We start from the raw sequence: 22,564 nt of genomic DNA, 5'->3' as shown, positions 1-22,564 counted from the left end.
TCTCCTGCTTCAGCCTCCTGAGTAGCTGGGACTTCAGAGGCACGTCACCACACCCGGCTATTTTGTATACTTTTAGTAGAGATGGGATTTTGCCATATTGCTCAGGCTGTTCTCAAACTCCTAGGCTCAAGCAATCTGCTTGTCTCAGCCTCCCACTGTGCTGGGATTACAGGCAAGAGCCACTGTGCCCGGCCCTATACATCTTTGATGTAGGTGAAAAAAGTGCATGAAATAAAAATTGCCTGGTAAGTGGGAACAGCCCAAGGCTGCCCCTGAAGCAGACTGTTGTGGTCCTGGCTGGGCCTCTCCACACACCATTCATTCTTTCTTTTTTTTGAGACAGAGTCTCATTCTGTTTAGGCTGGAGTACAGTGGCGTGATCTTGGCTCGCTGCAACCTCTGCCTCCTGGGTTCAAGCGATTCTCCTGCCTCAGCCTCCCGACTATCTGGGATTATAGGCACGTGCCACCACACCTAGCTAATTTTTTTTACTTTAGTAGAGATGGGGTTTTACCACATTGGCCAGGCTGGTCTCGAACTCCTGACCTCAAATGATCTGCCCACTTCGGCCTCCCAAAGTGCTGGGATTACAGGTGTGAGCCATCATGCCCGGCTCACACACCATTTCTATATGCTTTGAACCTGAACACAGTGCCTGCTGTGTGACTTCTGTTCCCAGCACAGTTGCAGATGTTTGTTTCAGGCTACACGAAGGTTTGGGTTTCGCTGCTGGCTAGACATTGACAGACTTAAAGAAACAGTGCTGGGGGAGAGTGTGGGTGAGCACTAGGGTATTAGAAAGATTCCATGCCTAGGAATCAAGCGTGGATTGATTACATCCCCACTTCTGGCCTTGTGCAGGTTAACTTTGTCTCCCTGGGCCTCTGTTTACTCATCTGAGAAATGGGGTGAAGATATGTGCTCTTCTTAGGTCACAGGGTTCCTCTACAAAACGTGAAAGGACTTTGGAAAGTATCGTCCAGTGTGCAGATTTCTCCGAGAAGTGCTGCTGCTGTTTATCCTGAGACTGGAGAAGGGGGGAGATGTGACTTTCAGGGGGGGCCAGGTGTTGTAGGAGACAGAAAGGACAATCTTGGGCCAGTAGCGGTGGCTCATGCCTGTAATCCCAGCACTTTGGGAGGCCGAGGTGGGTGGATCACTTGAGGTCAGGAGTTTGAGACCAACCTGGATAACATAGTTAAACCCCGTCTACTAAAAATACAAAAATTAGCCAGGTGTGGTACGTGCCTGTAGTCCCAGGTACCCGGGAGGCTGAGGCAAGAGAATCCTTGAACCCAGGAGGTGGAGGCTGCTGTGAGACAAGATTGCGCCACTGCACCCTAGCCTCAGCAACAGAGTGAAACTGTCTCAAAAAACAGGCCGGGCGCGGTGGCTCATGCCTGTAATCCCAGCACTTTGGGAGGCTGAGACGGGCAGATCACGATGTCAGGAGATGGAGACCATCCTGCCTAACACGGTGAAACCCCGTCTCTACTAAAAAATAGAAAAAATTAGCCGGGCGAGGTGGCGGATGCTACTCAGGAGGCTGAGGCAGGAGAATGGCGTGAACCCGGGAGGCGGAGCTTGCAATGAGCCTAGATCGCGCCACTGCACTCCAGCCTGGGCGACAGAGCGAGACTCTGTCTCCAAAAACAAAACAGAAAACAAAGACAATCTCAGATGTGGGGCAATTCACAGCCTGGAGCTCCCCGTGAGATCAGGCTGAGGGCTGCACTGAACTGAAATCTTCAGGAGGTCAGTGCTGGGGTAGATGTCCCTGAGAAGCAGAGCAGCTGAGAGGTGGAGCTTCCTCCAGGAAGTACTCACTTGCTCCTTGTTGATTTCATGGGGTCCCAGGTTTCAGGAGGAAAGTAAAGATGAAAAGTCCTCGCTCTGGCATCTTAGAGGACTTCTGGGTGAGAGCTAGGAGGGGGAGGGCATCTGGACTCATTGTCCTCCCAGTCCTGGAGTCCGATTTTCCTGTTCTGTGTCGTTTTGAAGGTGCAGGCTGCGGAGCCGAAGCAGTGCTGCTCCTGCCAGCTCCTCCCTCGCCCTCTGCTTCCCTGGCCTTGCACAGGGACAGGGAGATCCAAAGAGCGGCTCTGTCCACTGCATCTCAGCCTGGGAGGGAAGACGGAGATGGCCTGGTGGCACAGATGGTTCCGCAAACAGTTCAGTACGTGCCAAAGGAGGGCCTGGGAGGCCCCAGGTCAGGAGAGGGTGCCTGCCCTGCCAGTGAAGGCCGGGGCTGAGCTGCTTCCTGCCAGCATCCAGTTTTGTGCAGAGCACCCAGAATGCCATCTTGGAGGAAGGGGACAGGCGCTGCCGCAGAACCCTGGGGCTGTGTCTCCTGCCTCCAGGGCTGGCCACAGCTGCAAAGACCAGCTGGCAGGAGGAGGGCTCTGGAGGACTCTCTCCGTGACTCTCTCAGCCCCATGTCCCCTTGTCTGCTTCTTGAGAGCAGGAGGCCTGTGTCCCCCTGTCCTGAGCACCTCAAAAGGAAAAGCTATTCTAGGGATGATGAGAGGGAATCGGGTCCTGGGGCACTTGGAGGAACAGTTGCTGAGCTCCACATGCAGCAGCCCGTTCCAGGGCCGATGTCGCAAAGGTGGCTTAGATGCCATCCCTAACTGGCCATCGAAGTTCCCAGTCTGGCAGGTAGGGCTCAAGTGCTGGGGCCACAGCAGAGACAAGGCCAAGCAGCCTGATTCTTGGGGCTGGAGGTTAAGGAGCAGCGTTTGGACTTGGCTTTCTATAGGGTCAGGCTGCAGCGCAGCATCCTGAGGTGCGTGGCTGCCCACAGGCGGTCGCCCAGCCCAGCCTCGGCCAAGGCAGACAGAGCCTGGGCTGGGAAGCGGGAGATCCCACTGCTTGGGGAGTCACCCTTTCCTCTGCACAGTGGGAACACCAGGAACAGTGGACAAGCTCAGCGAAGAGCTCTGCAGCCCGCCCCGAGGTTTCCTTCCTCCTGACTTTGTCACCTCACTGGGAGAATATACCCGTTTGTCTGAAACAAGCTTGCTGGAGGGGAGCCCAACCTACCAGGTGGAAGGGAAAGATAGAGGCTGTGAGGTTCCTCTGGGCCTGTCCCCAGCCTCTTCCACCTGGCTGCCCTTTGTTCAGAGTGAAGACTGCAGTTCCCAAGACATAAGCACCGCAGGCTTCAGAGCCTGAAGCATCCTTCCAGGTCAGCCACTTTGGGCAACTGGTGAGCAAGGCGGGTGTGCAGGGCCAGCTACATCATTTGCAGGGCCTGGTACAGAATGAAAATGTGAGGCCCTTATTCAAATATTCAAAAGTTACTAAGAATTTTTTTTTTTTTTTTTTTTTTTTTTTTTTTTTTTTAGGTAGAGTCTCTGTCACCCAGGCTGGAGTGCAGTTGCACGATCTCTGCTCACTGCAACCTCTGCCTCCCAGGTTCAAGTGATTCTCCTGCCTCAGCCTCCCAAGTAGCTGGGATTCCAGGTGCCTGCCACCATGTCTGGCTAATTTTTATATTTTTAATAGAGATAGGGTTTCTCCAGCAGGCTGATCTCGAACTCCTGATCTCAGGTGATCCACCTACCTTGGCCTTCCAAAGTTGTAGGATTATAGGCATGTGCTTAAAATTTCAAGATGAGGACAGCAGAGCGTAAATGAAGTGCAGGGTCCTTCCAAGTGGGCCTGTCTGGGTGTGACTGCATTTGGGAATAAGGGGATGGGGTCCTGCCTGTTCCTGCAGTCACAGCATACCTCGGGTCCTGGGGCAGAAGAGCCTGGATTCCCGCCCTTGGTGCCCAGCGGTCCTGGCTCACGGACACCCCTGGTTTAGCAGCCAGGGGGTTCCTCACTCTGCCCCAGATGTGATTCTAAACATTGCTGCAGAGACTCCTTCCCCTAATTGTTCGAGGGACTCTGCCAGCTCCAGTGGCCAGCCAGCTGCCTTCAGGTCACAAAAGAATCTGGGGCTGGTCTGAGACCAGGGGTACCCCCAGACTCCATCTCTGTCCAGATCACGAGAGGGAGTCCAGGGCCCCCTGCCTCCCCCAGTTTGGCTTCACTGCACAGCTGGAACTCAGCCAGGCCTGTTCCGAGAAGCAGGGCTGTGAGTGTGAGCTGTCCAGGTCCTTGGCATTTTGAACAAAGAATTGAACAAAACCCACAAAGTAACATAGGAAAGAAACACGGGAAAGAAGCAGTGAAAGCAGAAATTTATGAAACACATGAAGCACTCTGCAGGGTGGGAGTAGGCCTGAGCAAGCGGCTCCAGAGCCTGGTCACAAAGTTTCCTGAGTTTTATTTTATTTTATTTATTATTAATTTTTATTTTATTTTATTTTATTTTATTTTCTATTTAATTTTAATTTAATTTAACTTTTTTATTTTATTTATTTTGTTTTATTTATTTATTTATTTATTTTGAGACAGAGTCTTGCTCTGTCGCCCAGGCTGTGGTGCAGTGGCGCGATCTTGGCTCACTGCAAGCTCCGCCTCCCGGGTTTACGCCATTCTCCTGCCTCAGCCTCCCGAGTAGCTGGGCCTACAGGCACCCGCCACCTCCCCCGGCTAGTTTTTTGTATTTTTTAGTAGAGATAGGATTTCACCATGTTAGGTAAGATGGTCTGGATCTCCTGACCTCGGGATCTGTCCATCTCGGCCTCCCAAAGTGCTGGGATTACAGGCTTGAGCCACCGTGCCCAGCCTTGTTTTATTTTTTTATTTTATTTTTAATTTTTATTTATTTTATTATTTATTTCATTTTATTTTTATTTTTTTAATTTTATTTATTTTTATTTTATTTTTAAATTTTTATTTATTTTATTTTATTTTATTTTATTTTGTTTTATTTTTTATTTTTTTGAGAAGTCTGTCACCCAGGCTGGAGTGCAGTGGCATGATCTCAGCTCACTGCAACCTCCGCCTCTTGAGTTCAAGTGATTCTCCTGCCTCAGCCTCCCAAGTAGCTGGAATTACAAACACCACCACGCCCGGCTAATTTTTGTATTTTTTTGTAGAGATGTGGTTTCACTATGTTGGACAGGCTGGTCTTGAACTCCTGACCTTGTTTTGGCCCACCTCAGCCTCCCAAAGTGCTGGGATTACAGGTGCGAGCCATGGCACCCGGCCACTTGGGTTTTAAGTACTCCTTTTGAGGTTCTATTGGCTACCCCTTGTCTGGATGAAGGATTTGGTCTGTGGCTCACAGAAAGGTAATGTGAACTGGTGCCCTTTGCAGATGAAGGGATGGCCCACGCTTGGCCTGTGGCTAATCCAGGACACTCTCCCTTCCCATCTGAGATGCAGTGGAGGTAGGAGGGTGATAGGGAGGGAAGCCTTTGATCCTTTGCTACTTGGGCTTGCGGAGATGGGGTTTTCCCTTTTGATCGAGCTTTTGGAAGTTGGTGTTAATTGGCCTCAGGTTCCCTGCCCCCAGGCCCAGGCGTTTTCCCTTTGATTGAACTTTAGGAGATGGATTGGACTTAAATTCCCTGCCCCCAGACCTTGCTGTTTTCCCTTGATTCAGCTTTAGGAAGTCAGCATGGATTGGCCTTAAATTCCCTGCCTCCAGACCCTATTCTCCTGCCTCGGCCCTGCACACGTGACTGGAAGCCTCCATCTGCCCTTCTAGATGGCAGATGGGGCCTTTCAGGCAGTGATGTAGGATTTTTCTTGGTCACTTGTCAGCCGGAGACCTCCGACCAGTGACGCCCTTGCTCCAGGCCTTGTGTGGGCCTGGGGTTGTTGTAGGAGATACCCCGTCCATTTGGCCCACTGGGCCACGCCTGGTCTGCTGTCTGGAGAGGATCTCCTGGCCACCATAACTGTCCAGTCCCTGGTGGGAGGGCGTGTGTGAGTGAGCCAGTGTGGGGTCCAGCTGGCCATTCCAAGTGCTGGCACAGAAGCGGGCTCTGTGTGGTGCTTGTGGCTGGAGCCACAGGAGTGTCACAAGCCACTTCCACAGTGGACTCTGGCATCCAGACGAGGGGAACGTGATGGTGTCCAGGCAGGGGTGTCCATGACCCCACAGCCCCAGAGGGTGTTATAGCTAGTTAGCCTTTTTTTTTTTTTTTTTTTTGGAGAGAGTTTCCCTCTTGTTGCCCAGGCTGCGGTGCAATGGCGTGCGATCTTGGCTCACTGCAGCCTCCGCCTCCCAGGTTTAAGTGATTCTTGTGCCTCAGCCTCCCAAGTAGCTGGGATTACAGGTGCCTGCTACTATGCCGAGCTAATTTTTGTATTTTCAGTAGAGATGGGGTTTCACCACATTGGCCAGGCTGATCTCAAACTCCTGACCTCAGATGATCTGCCCTCCTCTGCCTCCCAAAGTGCTGGGATTACAAGCATGAGCCACTGGGTCTGGCCAGCTAATTAGCTCTTTTAGTCCCACTGTCCACAGCCTGACGGACAGCAGCATGTTAACAGCTCTGTCAGCCCCTTGCCCTGCTCTGGCCCATGACTCTGGAGCTGGTTCTGCCCTGCTGCTGCTTCTGTCATGTGGGTGGCTGCCCTCAGCTGGTGGAGGATGGGGCCATGACGTTACAGCCTTCCCTGTACCCACATTTGGTGGGTCCTGAGTTCTTGTGCCATGTCCAAGAAGAACGAGGTCACACTGACAAAGAGGGAGGAAGGCAGAGAAGAATATTACTGAGCAACAAAACAGCTCTCAGCAGAGAGGGGATGCGAGGGTGATCAACCACCTGAAGTCTGGTGGTTTCCATCATTGTGGCTGGGTCTGGAGTTTTTATGGGCACAGAATGAGAAGAGGCAGGCCATGGGTAGCATTGGAAAAGGTAACCTTTAATTGGTTAAAAAACATTATTCAGAAAGAACCAATCAGGAAAGAGTGCACAAACAGGAATAGAAGTTCTCACTCCGATGCTGGGTTTCAGGCTTTTTTTGGCTTCATGGTGAGGTTTCACGGGGGACTCACCCTATCTGCCTAGGGTCTGTCTGCCTCAGATCTGTCTCCTGTCACTATCAGCAGCAGCACATAGAGCCAGTGTCATCAAAACAGCAACTGGGACGATGGCCCTTGAGCCCTGCTTTGTGCTTCCTGTGGCCCAAGGCCACAGGATGGATGCAGGGTGTAGGACTCCTTTGTTTTTAGTTTTTATTTTTATTTTATCTACCCATGTACATGCTGATAGGACTCCTTTGTATTCTTCAAAATGCCTCCTGGCATTTTATTCTTTGTATTCTATACAAAGAAATACAAAAGAATACAAAAGAAATATAAAAGAATACAAAGAAAAATAGAAAAAATTAGCCAGGCGGGGTGGCAGGTGCCTGTAGTCCTAGCTACTCGGGAGGCTGAGGCAGGAGAATGGCATGAACCTGGGAGGCGGAGCTTGCAGTGAGCCGAGATCGTGCCACTGCACTCCAGCCTGGGCAACAGAGCGAGACTCCGTCTCAAAAAAATAAAATGCCTCCTGCTGGCCAGGCATTGTGGCTCACACCTGTAATCCCAGCACTTTGGGAGGCTGAGGCAGGCGGATAACGAGGGCAGGAGATCGAGACTACCCTGGTTAACACGGTGAAACCCCGTCTGTACTAAAAAATACAAAAAATGAGCCGGGTGTGGTGGCATGCGCCTGTAGTCCCAGCTAGTCGGGAGGCTGAGGTAGGAGAATGGTGTGAACCCGGGAGGCAGAGCTTGCAGTGAGCTGAGATCGCGCCACTGTACTCCAGCCTGGGCGACACAGCAAGACTCCGTCTCAAAAAAAAAAAAAAAAAAAGGCCTCTTGCTAACACTTAGCTGGCATGTTTTGTTGGCAACTAGAATACTCCACCATAATTTTTTTTTTTTTTTTTTTTTTTTGAGACTGAGTCTCCCTCTGTCACCCAGGCTAGAGTGCAGTGGCCGGATCTCAGCTCACTGCAAGCTCCGCCTCCCGGGTTCACGCCATTCTCCTGCCTCAGCCTCCCGAGCAGCTGGGACTACAGGCGCCCGCCACCTCGCCCGGCTAGGTTTTTTTGGTATTTTTTAGTAGAGACGGGGTTTCACCGTGTTAGCCAGGATGGTCTCGATCTCTTGACCTCGTGATCCGCCCATCTCGGCCTCCCAAAGTGCTGGGATTACAGGCTTGAGCCACCGCGCCCGGCCTTTTTTTTTTTTTTTTTTTGATATGGAATTTTGCTCTTGTTTGCCCAGGCTAGAGTGCAATGGTGCAATCTTGGTTTGCTGCAACCTCCGCCTCCCAGGTTCAAGTGGTTCTCCTGCCCCAGCCTCCCGAGTAGCTGGGATTACATGCCCAGCTAATTTTGTATTTTTAGTAGAGACAGGATTTCTCCATGTTAGGCTGGTCTCAAACTCCCGACGTCAAATGACTCACCTGCCTCAGCCTCCCGAAGTGTGGGATTACAGATGTGAGCCACCACGCCTGGCCCATATTCCACCATAAATTTTTAAAGTGAATCTGGGTGTGCTGCCTAATGCCTATAATACCAGCACTTTGAGAAGCCGAGGCAGGAAGACTGCTTGAGGCCAGGAGTTCAAGACTAGTCTGGACAATATAGTGAGATCCCATCTCTATAGAGAAAAAAATAGCTGGGCATGATGGTGTGCGCTTGTAGTCCCAGTTACAGGTGTGAAGCAGAGGCTGATGTTAGAGAATTGTTTGAGCCTGGAAGGTCAAGGTTGCAAGAAGCCATGATTGTGCCACTGCCCTCCAGCCTTGGTAACAGAGGGAGATTCTATCTTCAAAAAAAAAAAAATGTGGGTGAGTTTTTTTTTTTTTTCTTTGAGACAGAGTAGAGTGCAGACTACTAGACTAGACTAGAGTGCAGTGGCATGATCTCAGCTCATTGTAACTTCCGCCTCTTGAATTCAAGCAATTCTCCTGCCTCAGCCACCCAAGTAACTGGGACTACAGGCACATATCATTGTGCCTGGCTAATTTTTGTGTTTTTGTAGAGACAGGGTTTCACCATGTTGGCCAGCCTGGTCTCAAGCTCCTGACCTCAAGTGATTCACCTGCCTTGGGTTCCCAAAATGCTGGGGTTACAGGTGGGAGCCACCGTGCCTGGCCGTGGGGTCATTTAATTTGTGTTTCAAATCTGCCAGATTTAATAGGATTTCATAAAGCATTACTGACCTTTGTTTCTTTTTTTTTGAGACGGAGTCTCGCTCTGTCGCCCAGGCTGGAGTGCAGTGGCCAGATCTCAGCTCACTGCAAGCTCCGCCTCCCAGGTTCACACCATTCTCCTGCTTCAGCCTCCCAAGTAGCTGGGACTATAGGCACCCGCCATCTCGCCCAGCTCATTTTTTGTATTTTTAGTAGAGACGGGGTTTCACCGTGTTAGCCAGGATGGTCTCCATCTCCTGACCTCGTGATCTGCCCGTCTCGGCCTCCCAAAGTGCTGGGATTACAGGCTTGAGCCACTGCGCCCGGCCTACTGACCTTTTTTAAGCTGGGGTCTCACTCTGTTGCGCAGACTGGAGTGTGGTGGTACAATTGCTGCTCTTTGCAGCCTTGAGCTCCTGGGCTCACATGGTCCTCCCACCCCAGCCTCTCAGATACCTACATGCATGATACCTACCACGCCTGGCTAATTTTTGTCTTTTTTTTTTTTTTTTTTTTTAATAGAGATGGGCATCTGTCTATGTTGCCCAGACTTGTCTTGAACTTCTGGGCTTGAGTGATCCTCCTGCTTCGGCCTCCCAAAGTGCTAGGATTACAGGCATGAGCCACCATGACTGGCCTTACTGGCCTCTCAAACCTGCCAACAATCAGGGCCGCCTCTGCCAGGAGCACTTTCATCTCAGTTCGGTCCAGAAGGAATGCCCAGTGTGGCTGCTGCATCTTGTTGTGGGCACCTTGACTTTCTGTGATGCTTCTCTTTTGACTTCAAGGTAAATAATATGGGTCTTGGGTCTGGGAGGTTACCTGTCTGAGGGCAATGATTTGATGAACTTTAAATTCTTTTTAAAAAATGTTATGGGTGGGCGCAGTGGCTCATGCCTGTAATCCCAGCACTTTAGGAGGCCTAGGCGGGTGGATCACCTGAGGTCAGGAGTTTGAGACCAGCCTGGCCAACATGGTGAAACTCCATCTCTACTAAAAATATAAAAATTAGCCAGGTATGGTGGCACACACCTGTAATCCCAGCTACTTGGGAGGCTGAGGCAGGAGAATCACTTGAATTTAGGAGGTTGAGGTTGCAGTGAGCCGAGATCATGCCATTGCGCTCCAGCCTAGACAACAAGAGTGAAACTCCATCTCAGGGGGAGAAAAAAAAAACCTTTATATATATTTTTTTCTTTTTGTACAGAGATGGAGATCTCACTATGCTGGCCAGGTTGGTCTTGAACTCCTGGCCTCAAGCAGTCCTCTCACCTTGGCATCCCAAAGTGCTGGGATTACAGGCATAACCCACTGTACCCGGCTTAATGTTCAACTGTTTTGTGAAAAGTAGGCTGTGCGCAGTGGCTCATGCCTGTATTCCCAACACTTTGGGAGACTGAAGCAGAAGGACCACTTGAGGCCAGGAATGCTAGACTAGCTTTGGCAATATAATGAGACCTCCATCTCTATTTAAATAATATAAAACAGAAAAATGAAGAAGTGCTGCTTTGCTTCTTCCTTGGAGCCTCGCTGGCCATGGTGGCAGTAGCCAGAGCCAGAGCTTAGCTTGGGCAGGTGTGGGACGGGGGCTGGCAGCGGGCTAGCAGTGGGCGGGCGGCAGGGCAGCGGCTCTCTGCCCTGGGCGGGCAGCAGAGGACATTTGAGAATTAGCCCGGACGAGGGCTGGGTATCTCCTCAGAGGACCCAAGGATCCCAGGCTTCCCCCTCCTGCCTTTGGACGGTAGCACCCTAAATTCCAGGGCCTGGGTGTGGGGTTGATCAGACAGTTGGTTCGGGTCTGAAGGAAACAGTAGGGCACCCTTCCCTATCCTTGGGCGGTTTTGTGTTGAAGTCATTTGTCTCTTTGTCTTGGGGAACCTCTAGGATGACCCCTAAGGTCTGACCCCAGCTCTGGGTGGGGGGCCTGGGGCTGTGAGAGGTCAGGCTGCCTGTGGCCCTTGCGGGGAGGTGGCAGGGGGCGCATGCTTCGCTGCTTTGGAGGGAAGACCCAGGCAGAAGCAAGAGGGGATCCCTGTGTGCTTTTGTACCCCAGTCCCCCTGCACCCCGACCCCCATGCCCCCCGTGCCCCTTCCCTTGCCTCTCACACCTGCCCCGCTCTCTTGCTGCCAGATCTAGACATGGCTCAAGATCCCAAGGCCGGCCCTGCCCAGCCAGGCCAGAAGAGGCAGCACGGCACCGGCGTTTTCTGGTGAGTCTGTCAGGATGGGCTGCTGGGGAGCGGGTGGGGGGCTGTCGAGCTTGTATGGGGCTCTGGGTTCCCCTGGGACAGAACAAGGACCCCAGAAGCCCCCCAGTGTGCTACACACCCAGTGGCTCAGGGTGCTCAGGGCTGCTTCCCTGGGCCTTAGGTTTTCTTTGTCAACTGAGGAAGTTGACCCAGTGCATTCCAAAGCCCCTTCTAGCTGGTGCCACCAACTCCCCCATCGTGACCGAGGCAGGGCCCCTCCTTCGGCCTGGAGAAGCCTGGATCCCCCCAGGTGAGGGTCCCTAGGGGGTAGTGTCTGGGGGCAATTTCTGGGTCTAGACCTTTGGGAAGTAGCAAATGGGAACCTTTCTGGTTGACATTGTTCCCCTAACTTGGGAAACTTAAAGCAATTTTAAGGAAATCTTTTTTTTTTTTTTTTTTTTTTTTGAGACAGGGTCTCGCTCTGTCACCCAGGCTGGAGTACTGTGGTGCAATCTCAGCTCACTGCAACCTCCTGCTGGGCTCAAGCAATCCTTCCACTTTAGCCTCCCAAGTAATTGGGATCACAGGCGCATGCCACCACGCCCGGCTAATTTTTGTTTTGTTTTGAGACAGAGTCTCGCTCCATTGCCACTCAGCTCCAGGCGCAATCTCGGCTCATTGTAACCTCCGCCTCCCCGGTTCAAGTGATTCTCCTGTCTCAGCCTCCCGAGTAGCTGGGATTACAGAGGCACACCACCACAACCGGCGAATTTTTGTATTTTAGTAGAGACGGGGTTTCACCATATTGGCCGGGGCTGGTCTCAAACTCCTGGCCTCAAGGGAGGCTCTCACCTTGGCCCCCCAAAGTGCTGGGATTAGGCTGGGTGTGGTGGCTCACACCTGTAATCCTAGCACTTTGGGAGGCCCAGGTGGGCGGATCTCTTGAGGTCAGGAGTTTGAGACCAGCCTGGCCAACATGGTAAAACCCCATCTCTCTGCCCATAGAGCCATTCCGAAGGTGTGTTTAGTTTGTTGCTGTGGGACGTTCCCAGATTGCAGGCTGTAGCCACTACAGGGAGCAGCTGCAGCCACTGCCCTCGTCCAACCAGGCCCTTCCCCTTGGGGAGAGAAGCACAAGGCTGCCCACCCACCTGGACACAGACCCTGGCCTCAGTGCCGGCAAAGGCAGGCCAGGGCAGGGAGGTCCCGTGAGGAAGGACCCCCTGCCTGCAACAGGTGGCTGCAGATGGGCAGGTACCCGAACGCACGCAGTCTCTCCCTGTTTATCTCAGCTTGGGTGGCAGTCAGCAGAATCCCCTTCCAGTGCATGGTTCATCTGTGGCTACTCACAAAAATACACTTAGGCTGGGCACAGTGGCTCACGCCTGTAATCCCAGCACTTTGGGAGGCTGAGGCTGGAGGGTCATGTGAGCCCAGATTTGAGACCAGCCTGGATAAGATAGAGACGCTGTCTCTACAAAAAATAATTAGTTAGGCAATAATTATTTTATTTTTGGCCTGTGGTCCCAGCTACTCGGGAGGCTGAGGCAGGATGATCTCTTGAGCCTGGGAGATCGAGGCTGTGGTGAGGTAGGATCATACCACTATGATGATGTCGCCTGGGCGACTGTGCAAGATCCTGCCTTATATTTTTTTGAGACAGAGTTTCACTCCTGTTGCCCAGGCTGGAGTGCAGTGACGTGATCTCCGCTCACTGTAACTTCCACCTCCCAGGTTCAAGTGATTCTCCTGCTTCAGCCTCCTGAGTAGTTGGGATTACGAGCATCCACCACCACGCCCGGCTAATTTTGTGCATTTTTAGTAGAGATAGGGTTTCACCATTTTGGCCAGGCTGGTCCCGAACTCCTGACCTCAGGTGATTCACCCTCCTTGGCCTCCCAAAGTGCTGGAGTACAGGTGTGAGCCACGGCACCCGGCCAAGATCACTTTTTTTTTTTTTTTTTTAAAAAGTGTCTCACTCTGTTGCCCAGGGGTTAGAATGTAATGGCATGATCTTGGCTCACTGCAGCCTCCACCTCCTGGGTTCAAGCAATTCTCCTGCCTCAGCCTCCCAAGTAGCTGGGATTACAGGCAGGCACCACCACACTTGGCTAATTTTTGTATTTTTAGTAGAGACAGGGTTTCATCATGTTGGCCAGGCTGGTCTCAAACTCCTGACCTCAGGTGATCTGCCTGCCTAGGCCTCCCAAAATGCTGGGATTACAGGCATGAGCCACCGCGCCCAGCAATCCTGTCATATTTTAATTTTTATTTTTGTATGTTTGAGATGGAGTTTTGCTCTTGTTGCCCAGGGTGGAATACAGTTGCCCAATCTCAGCCCACTGCAACCTCAGCCTTTTGGTTTTAAGAGATTCTCCTGCCTCAGCCTCCCAAGTAGCTGGGATAACAAGCACCCGCCACCACGCCTAGCTAATTGTTGTATTTTCAGTAGAGATGGGGTTTCACCATGTTGGCCAGGCTGGTCTCAAACTCCTGACATCGTGATCCACCCACCTAAGCCTTCCAAAGTGTTGGTATTACAGACGAGAGCCACCGCACTGGTCCCAAGATCCTGTCTTTAAAAAGCAACAACAGGCTGGGTGCGGTGGCTCACGCCTGTAATCCCAGCACTTTGGGAGGCCATGGTGGGCGGATCACGAGGTCAGGAGATCGAGACCATCCTGGCTAACACGGTGAAACCCTGTCTCTGCTAAAAATACAAAAAATTAGCCGGGCATGGTGGCAGGCGCCTGTAGTCCCAGCTACTCGGGAGGCTGAGACAGGAGAATGGTGTGAACCCGGGAGGCAGAGCTTCTGGTGAGCCGAGATCGTCCCACTGCACTCCAGCCTGTGCGATGAGCAAGACTCCATCTCAAAAAAAAAAAAAAAAAAAAAGCAACAACAAAAAAGGAATTCCCTGTGCATTGGCCGGGGATCGAACCCAGGCCTCCCGCATGGCAGGCGAGAATTCTACCACTGAATCACCAATGCGTCAATGAATGTGGGTTTGTCACCGCATCCCAGGTGGTCACAGGCCTGGCCCTGCCTGTCCAGTCTGGTCTGTTTAGCCGTGGGGAGGGGGCTGCAAGGCTGGGTCAAGGACACTTTCCAGGGCGGTCCTGCTCCTCGGAGGCCTTCACCTCCAATGCTGTCTTGGCCCCAGCTCTCACTGCTTGGTCCTTCCTGGCCCTTGGGGGTCCTTGTCCATCTACCCTGCGGCTGGACCTGCCTCTCCTCCCCCTCTTCCCCTCCCTCCCTCTCCTCCCCTCCCTCCCTCTCCTCCCCCTCCTCCCCTCCCTCCCTCTCTTCCCTCTCCTTCCCTCCCTCCCTCTCCTCCCCTCCCTCCCTCTCCTCCCTCCCTCTCCTCCCCTCCCTTTCCTCCCTCCCCTCCCTTTCCTCCCTCCCCTTCCTCCCTCCCCTCCTACCGGAATTGGAAGCTTCCCAGGCCGCCTACCCAGACCTCCTGAGCCAGAAAGCAGGGGTGGGAGTAGGGGGTGGCCGGAGATGGAGGGGATAGGGCAGGTGCCCAGGATGTCCTCCGTTCCACCCCTCGTGTGCTGGCCCTGAGCTTGGGGGCAACAGCGACAGGACTGGAAAGTTGATAACTTTTTACTACCCCCACCCATCACCACACGTCCCCTCCCTTTCCCCCAACTCAGAGCCCTCCCCAGGCACAGGAAGGACCTGAAGCTCCTCCTGCAGGGTCCCCAGAGCTTCCTGCCCAGGCTGGGACCCAGCTGTCTCTTTGCATGCTCCCCGACCCCCTCCTGGCACAGGTTCCCTGGGGTGCCTGGTGTGTGATAAGTAGGGAGCCCCACTTTTGTGAGCGAGCCTGGGCCGTTGGGACCCATCCTGTCTCCCAGGGCCTGGAACAAAGGCCCAGGTGACCTGGCCACTGCCCTGTCCCTAGCCCTGCCTGCTGGCCCCGGTGATTCTCAGGCAAGGATTGAAGGCTCTCCCATGCCTTGCCAGGGCTTTGGCTCTGACACACCTCTTCCCTTTCATCTTTTGCCAGACAAAGTCTCAGGGCATCAACAGTGCCGGTTTCACAGAGCAGCCTGGGGGAGGGGGAGGGGGAGGCCAGGCTCTGGCTGCCAGAAGCCTGTGGGTGATTGTGTCCCCACTGCCACCTGGAGGCACCCCTTATCAGAGGCCAACTGGCGAAGTTGGTTTGCTGTGGTCTCCCAAAGTGACCTTGGGCAAGTCCCTAGGGGCTCTTCCACTGAGGAAGGCTGGCATTCCAAGGAAGAGCTGTGACCTTCAGTTTTCCAAGTTCAACTGGGCACCAGGCAGAGCCCCTGGTCGTGCACCGTGACCCCTTCCATTTGTGTCCTTCACAGCAGCAGTAGTAGCTACAAGTGTACAGAGATCATGTACAGCTTGGGGAGGTGGGGCTGGCTGGCCTGACTCCCTCTCTGTCCTGTCCCGTCCCCAGGGTCTATGAATACCAGAGGATCCGGATGCCCCCACTCATCAACCACATGCCTGTCAAGATCCAGAGGGCCCACATGGGCATGGGGGTCAGGAGCGGCTTCAGCCCCCAATGGGTCTCCAGGAACAGCCCCCTGCCCTCTGGGCAGAAAAAGTGTGAGTGGGGGACACAGTCACACCTGCAGTGCTAGGGAGCAGTTGGGTGGCTGCACCAGCTGTCACGGCAGGCCCCAGAGCCCAGCCTGGGCACCAACCCTGCCCCTCTCCCTGCAGTCCGCACCGAGGAGCTGCATGACATCCAGGGGGCGCTGTGGCACATCAAAGCCCAGGTGGACAGTCTGCTGCACAGCCTGGAGCGCATTGACCGGCAGCAGGTCCCACCCGCAGGTCTGATCCCCATGCTCTGTGGGAGCCCAGCTTTCCCCACTCCTGAAGATGCCTGGTGCCTGGGGCCCTGCCTGTGCCTTTCCCTGTCTTCAGGTCTCCCTCCCCAGAGTATACTCCCCACTCCCCATCCCTGGGCTGTACTTGAGGCTCAAGGACTCTTGTGGTTTCTGGGTCACCCCCACCCACTCAGCAACCGCCTGGAGACAGAGCCACACGTCCCAGCCCATCTGTTTCTTGCCCTCTTGAGTCTTTAGAGGCCCTAGGTCATTGCTGGGCATTAAGTGGCCTCTCTGGGGTCAGCTGGGGCCTCCGAACCCAGCCATTGACTGATGACCTTCTCTGCACAGCCACAAAGGACAGTGGGAAAAACAGGAGTCCTGGTAGCAAGGGCTCCTCCTGCAGCTCTGAGGCCCCGCAGAAGCCCCGGAGCAAGGGGGCTGGTCCAGAGGCAGATGGCTACGAGGGCGGCACAGACACGGAGTGGACAGTGAGTGACCTGGCCCCGCTGCCCCATCTCCACCCTACTTGTGTTGGGTTCCTTGTGGCCTCCCTGTGAGCAAGGGAGGGCCTCTCTGGTCAGTACAGGAGGCCGAGGTGGTACAGACGGGGAGGTGTATTCCCCCGTCAGAGTCATGCCCAGTAGGCTCGGCCCTGTCCTGTTTTCTGCCTCCCAACCCTGGGTTTGGAGGGCTCAGCTGTGCCAGGGTCGGTTCTAGGCTGAAATACCTTCTCCCAGAAGGCAGTGGGGGGACAGGGCTGGAGCACCGTAAAGGGAATGTCACAGGTGTGCCCCATGGCCCCAGACCCCTGCCTGAGACCCAGCTGGTAAGCTTGTCTCAGGTTTCAGCCGGGTGCAGTGGCTCATGCCTGTAATCCCAGCACTTTGGGAGGCCGAGGCAGGTGGATCACCTGAGGTTGGGAGTTTGAGACCAGCCTGACCAACATGGAGAAACCCTGTCTCTACTTAAAATACAAAAAATTGGCTGGGCGTGGTGGCTCACGCCTTTAATCCCAGCAAGGAGTTTGAGACCAGCCTGGCCAAGATGGTGAAACTCCGTCTCTACTAAAAATACAAAAATTAGCTGGGCACAGTGATGGGCGCCTGTAACCCCAGCCACTTGGGAGGCTAAGGCAGGAGAATCACTTGAACCCATGAGGCAGAGGTTGCAGAGAGCCGAGATCATGCCACTGCGCTCTAGCCTGGGTGACAGAGACTTTATCTCAAAAAAATATATATATTAGCATGGTGTGGTGGCGCATGCCTGTAATCCCAGCTACTCTGGAGGCTGAGAGAATTGCTTGAACCCGGGAGGCGGAGGTTGCTGAGCCGAGATCACAGCATTGCACTCCAGCCTGGGCAACAAGAGCAAAACTCCGTCTCAGAAAAAAAAAAAACCCCAGGTTCCTGCGCTCTTCCTGCTGCTGCAGGGTCTCTGGCTGCCGCATGGACCACGCCCCCTGGGGAAGCTGTGGCACACTAACTTTCCTGGAACTGGCAACAGCCCTGTGTGTGGCATTAGAGGAGCTGAATATTCCCTGCTCATCCAAAACCACCACCTCTTGCTGGTCTGAGGCAGGCCATGCCCGGCCCACAGTGGGGCTGGAGCCCTCCCCTATCTACCCACCCAGCTCTGTGTTCGGTCTGCTGGGCTCAGGAGGGTTTTCACTGCTGCGCAGATCCTGAGTCACACCTGTAATATCTGGGAAAAGAATGGCTACATGTAGATGACTGCTTTCTTTAGCCTGGTGGTTCTGGGTTTCTAGGTCTTAGGTAGAATATAGAGAAGCCCTGAGCTGCCAAAGCTCTGGGGAGGAAATGGAAATCGGGGTGTGGGTGAGAGTAGATGTTGTGAGTAGGTGGCCCCCCTTTCCTAGCCTCCCATGCCTCCGGCCCCTCTGCCACTGCCCTGCTTCTGTTTTCCCTACAGGTGAAGAACCACGCTGAAGACCAGGCCAGCCAGGAGGCAGCAGGAACCCCTCCAGCCTCATCAGCTCCTGGCATTCTCGGATAGATAGCTCCTTGCCTTGCGTAGGTTTTGAAAGCCACCTTAGCAACCTGAGATGCCTGATCTGGAGCTGGGGCAATGGAAGTGGACACAGGGCTTGGCCAGACAAGCAGAGGGCCAACCTGTAGTGGTGGGTTTAGCTTCTTTAGAGGTTGCATTTCGAGATGATGGTCCTGGGACTGACAGGGTTAGGAGGGAGGTGGCCTGGGACTGCACCAGGTCGCTATCCTCATGAAGCTGAGGCTCTCTTGCATGGGGCAGATGACAGCCCCACCCCCACCCCCCCCAGCGCTCAGAGGGCACCCTCAGCCTTGTCTGAATGCAGACACAGCTGATCTTCACTCCCCTCCCGATGCACCGCCAGTCAACAGATAGCCAACAGATCTCCCTGAGTTTCCAATCTCCCTGAAACTGCTGGAATGTTCTCAGTGTGTACCCCACACAGCCCTCTTTGGGCTCCAGACTCCCCATCTACTCTAGGAAGTCACCCTTCAGAATTACATTATGTCCTGTCCCCACTGGTGTGATACTATTTCAGACCTGCTCTAGAAAGACACATTATGTCAGAAGGGAAAAAATAAAATTTATATTTTTCCTGGTCAGGGGTTCTGGGTGTGGACCCAGAAACTCATTCTGGTCCTTGGGCTGACCCAGGTCGGCCCTTCCTAGAGAAGCTGAGTGCAGAGAGGGGACCAGGCCGCCTTCCAAATGGCAGTCACCTGGCTTCCTCCCATGCAGTCTTGAGCCCAAACCAGCAGAGCTGGTAGTGACACAGGAAAGACCCCACCTCGTGGTGAGTCAGTCAGGTTGTACCTGGCTTTCCTAGCAGTGCACCTGCCCTTTGCGGTGCTGCTCAGGGTCTTCCTTGTAGGACCAGGGCGCCACTTCTCACCAGCAGTGGAGGCTCGGGTTGTGCCATTCTGCACCTGGCCAAGGACAGATGGCTTCTACCCAGAGCAAAACCCTTTTCAGCTACCCAGCACCAAGCCAGGTTGGGGTATTCGGTGCACTCAGCGCACTTCTGGGGCCATACTTTTTCCTGAGACGGAGTCTTGCTCTTGTTGCCCAGGCTGGAGTGCAATGGTGCGATCTCCACTCACCGCAACCTCCGCCTCCCGGGTTCAAGCGATTCTCCTGCCTCAGCCTCCCGAGAGTAGCTAAGATTACAGGCATACGCCACCATTAGTGCTGGTTAATTTCGTATTTTTAGTAGAGACGGGGTTTCTCCATGTTGGTCAGGCTGGTCTCAAACTTCCGACCTCAGGTGATCTCCCCGCCTTGGCCTCCCAAAGTGCTGGGATTACAGGTGTGAGCCGCCGCACCCGGCCAACTCTCCCTACTCTCGTCGTATCTCAGCAGTTCCCCTGACTCTGGTTCGTGTGGGGGCAGCTGCTTCTCCAAATCACAGCGCTCCCATCAGGCTCTGCAGCTCTTTTCAGCCCGTCTCTCCTGTTCACGTGGGCCTAAGGAACAGAACCGGTTTAAGGCAATGCCGCCGCGACCCTTGACACCTGGGATGCAAGAACAAAGGAGCCTTGCTCTCTTAGAAATTCCGGACCAAGAAGAACCACACCAGAAGACGTTTTTTCAAATATAAAAGGGTCTTTCTTTTGGCTCAGACACAGAAGGCACAGTCGTCTTGTCCATCCTCTGAAAAGTCGCCCAGTTATATCGGAGGGAGTGACTGGCTGGCCTGAATGACAGCAGCTCCAGGTACCAGCTTCTAGGTAAGTCCAGCTAAAGTTTCCAACTTGGGAGTCAGGATGCGCTCACAGGTTTCCTCAACTGGGTCGCAGCTAAGGGCCGGCTCAAGTAAAGTTCCTTTAATGAGGTTTGTAAAAACCCTTTCCAACACCACAGCTGTCCGGCGCCTTGGCTCTGCTAGGGACTAGCCAGGTGCTCTCCAGGGCTCCGGATGCTTATCTTGACGCAGGCTGGAGGCCGACGGCGTGGGTCTTTTCAGGGACGGCGGCAGCACGATCCTTGGCTTGCGTCTGTCGTTGCTCAGGCTTCTAGTTCAGGGCTGAGCGGCGGCGCCCCTACGGCGGGCCGCCCGCACCAGGCTCTGCTGCAGCACGGGGTAGAGGCGCTGGCAGCCCTCGAGGCCCAGGCGTACGGCCTCCGCCCAGCTCTCGATCAGGCCGCCCTCGCCGCTGCCTAGCAGCCCGGCCACCTGATTAAGCACAGGCATGAGCGCCACGGTGAGGCCGGCGGCGGCGCGCTCTTCCTCTAGCCGCGTGGGGTCCAGCAGCCAGGTGGGCGCGGGCCCTGGCGCGAGGCTCAGGCCACAGCCCACCACCAGGTCGTACATCTCCACGCCCGCGTCGGCCAGGGCGAGCGCGGCGGTGGTGAGCGCGGCGGCCAGGGCGGAGCCGCCGTCCTCCAGCAGCAACGCCGACACCTCGAGCTGCGCGCGCGGGTAGCGGCCCAGGCGCACGGCCGGCTCCAGTGCCTCCTGCAGCGCTAGCGCCAGCTCACGCTCCTCGCCGCCGCCCGGGGGAGCGCGGCGCCGGCGGCCCGCGAAGGGCGCGCGGCGGAAGTCGCAGAGCAGGCGACCGCGCAGCGCGGCCGGGGCTTCGCCGCCAGATCCGGCCGGGCCGCCGCCGCGCTCGCCGCCCTCGGCCTGTCGCGGGCCCGACACTGCACACAGCACCTTGGTGCCTCCCGCCTCCAGGTAGGCCGAGCCTTTGGCCTGGCTCAGCAGCCCGGCGCGCGCGTACACGGGCCGCAGTCGCGTTGGGTCGCGGGCGGCGGGCGCCTCCTCCTCGTCGGCCGCGTACAGCTGCGGGGGCTGCGACTCTTCAGGGCCGCGGATGCGGCGGTGGTCCCCGGGCATGGCGGCTCCTGGCGTGCGAGCCGCTTCCGCCCAACGCACTGCCGCACCTACTGGTTCTTCCGTTGCTTAAAGACGCGCGCCTGCGTGAGGGTTGTCGCGAGAGTGACGGGCAGCGCTACGGCGCCCGCTGGAGGCTCGGAGGGAGAACGGCCGGCTCCCTGGCGCCCTGGTCCCACTTGTGCAGGGCTGCCTGATCCATCCATCTTGCTGGAAGGGAGCCGGGAGAGCAGCTCCAAGGCTTCTCTGCTTCCACTAACCTCACCCATCTACTGAATTATGAACGCCTTGCTCCATATCTATATGGCCTCCACCTCCACAAACGTTTGAGGCAACCCCAGGGGCCTTTCCTAAAATTTAGGGTTCTGGGGCTGGACTAGGTGAACACTACAGCAGCCAGTAGAAGCCACAGCATTTATTCTACAGACACCAGGGGCCAAGGGCTGTCAAAACAGTGAGCCCCACCTGGGAAAAGGGATAGAGATCATACGGCATTAAGTATTGCACATGGTCCTTTTATTCTCTGCAGCAAAAAATGATTCGTCCTTGCTGACGCGGAAAGCTCAGGCTGGAGAGCCGTTATCTACAGATGCGAGTGTGGCGATCAACAGCAATGCGGGGGTAGTGGTTCTCAACAGATGGCACTGACGTGGAGGGCTCAGGGCAGAAGTATAAGGGGCGCTGAGTCACAGGACTGCTCGTGAGGGTGGTCCAGGTACTGCCGGGGTAGGAGGGGCTCTCAAAAGGTCCCAGGATTCAAATGTTCTTGTAGCAGATGAAGAGCTCCCAGCTGGACAGATGGAGCCACTAGGAGCCACCTCCTCCCCCGCTCAGTTCTTTACATCCCCGAGGCGCAGCTGGGCGAAGGAAGTGGCCAGCTGCAGCGCCTCCTGCAGGCAGCCAATGTTTTTGCCTGTGGCCTGTGCAGACACATCCTTGCCCCCACCTTTACCGTCCATCAGGCCTGACACCTGCTGTACCCACTCGCTGGCTTTTAAGCCCCGATTGGCTGCATTCTAGAAGAAAGGAAGGGAAGGGGGAAGTCAGGGAGGAACAAAGGGAAAGAAAGGATGGAGGAGCTATCACCCACTCTTTGCCCTGGGTGATACTGCTGGAGGCCGAGACAGACTTTATGGCTAGTGCAGGGGGCAGTCATGGCCCCTGCCAGGACAGGACAGAATGGCAAAGCCAAGTATCAACCAGACAGATGCAACCAATGAGGAGGCTTGGGTAAGGGGTACTGGCAAAGGTGACCAACAGGCAGGCAGGAGATGGGCTCTTTTAAATGCAGGTTGTACACACACAGGCCTCAACAAACAAGCTTAAGACCCAACACTTCCCACTGGTGCAAGGTGGTTCTGACCTGAGGGACTTGACACAGGCAAGTGATCTTGCCAGCCTCGTTGTCCACCGTGAAGAGCATGGCAGACGTCTGAGGGGAGTGTGTCTTGAAGAGCTTCAAGGCTTCATTCAGGGCCTGTGGGGAGGACCTGGCTCAGACCATGGTGCTGGAGCAGGGACCCTTACTAGTGTGAGCATTTGCAGCCCTCAGAAGGACTGCCACCCACCCCCACCCCTTCCCAGAGCAGATGTAGTCCTCAGGGTCTGGGTGGAGGACCCCAGTGCTGGGCCCTGCCCACACCCTGGCCCAGGTGTGCCTCCCACATGCAGGGAGCT

The 22,564-nt window shown here is 54.8% G+C and overlaps 2 protein-coding genes and 1 non-coding gene across 3 annotated transcripts in view; all 3 read right to left on the bottom strand.

The window, feature by feature from the left end:
• Positions 1-14,150: 14,150 nt before the first annotated feature.
• Positions 14,151-14,221, bottom strand: TRNAG-GCC (transfer RNA glycine (anticodon GCC)). Its single transcript has one exon. It is a non-coding gene; the product is annotated as a tRNA-Gly (tRNA).
• A 4,396-nt stretch (positions 14,222-18,617) lies between these two features.
• Positions 18,618-20,968, bottom strand: EXOSC6 (exosome component 6). Its single transcript, XM_007993648.3, has one exon. The coding sequence runs from the start codon at positions 20,888-20,890 to the stop codon at positions 20,072-20,074; it is 819 nt and encodes a 272-aa protein (XP_007991839.2). The 5' UTR covers positions 20,891-20,968; the 3' UTR covers positions 18,618-20,071.
• Positions 20,969-21,287: 319 nt separating this feature from the next.
• Positions 21,288-22,564, bottom strand: part of AARS1 (alanyl-tRNA synthetase 1) — a 34,136-nt gene continuing 32,859 nt past the window's right edge. Inside the window, exons 20-21 of the mRNA XM_007993649.3 lie at positions 22,251-22,364; positions 21,288-21,903 (exon numbers count right to left, since the gene is read on the bottom strand). Coding sequence (XP_007991840.1) covers positions 21,718-21,903; positions 22,251-22,364 — 300 coding nt within the window. The 3' untranslated portion in view covers positions 21,288-21,717. The remainder of the gene's footprint in view (positions 21,904-22,250; positions 22,365-22,564) is intronic.

This window comes from Chlorocebus sabaeus, chromosome 5 (genome assembly GCF_047675955.1).
Source record: "Chlorocebus sabaeus isolate Y175 chromosome 5, mChlSab1.0.hap1, whole genome shotgun sequence".
Taxonomy (NCBI): domain Eukaryota; kingdom Metazoa; phylum Chordata; class Mammalia; order Primates; family Cercopithecidae; genus Chlorocebus; species Chlorocebus sabaeus.
The sequence above is the reverse complement of the archived record's forward strand: the minus strand, read 5'-3'. Positions and strand labels throughout refer to the sequence as shown.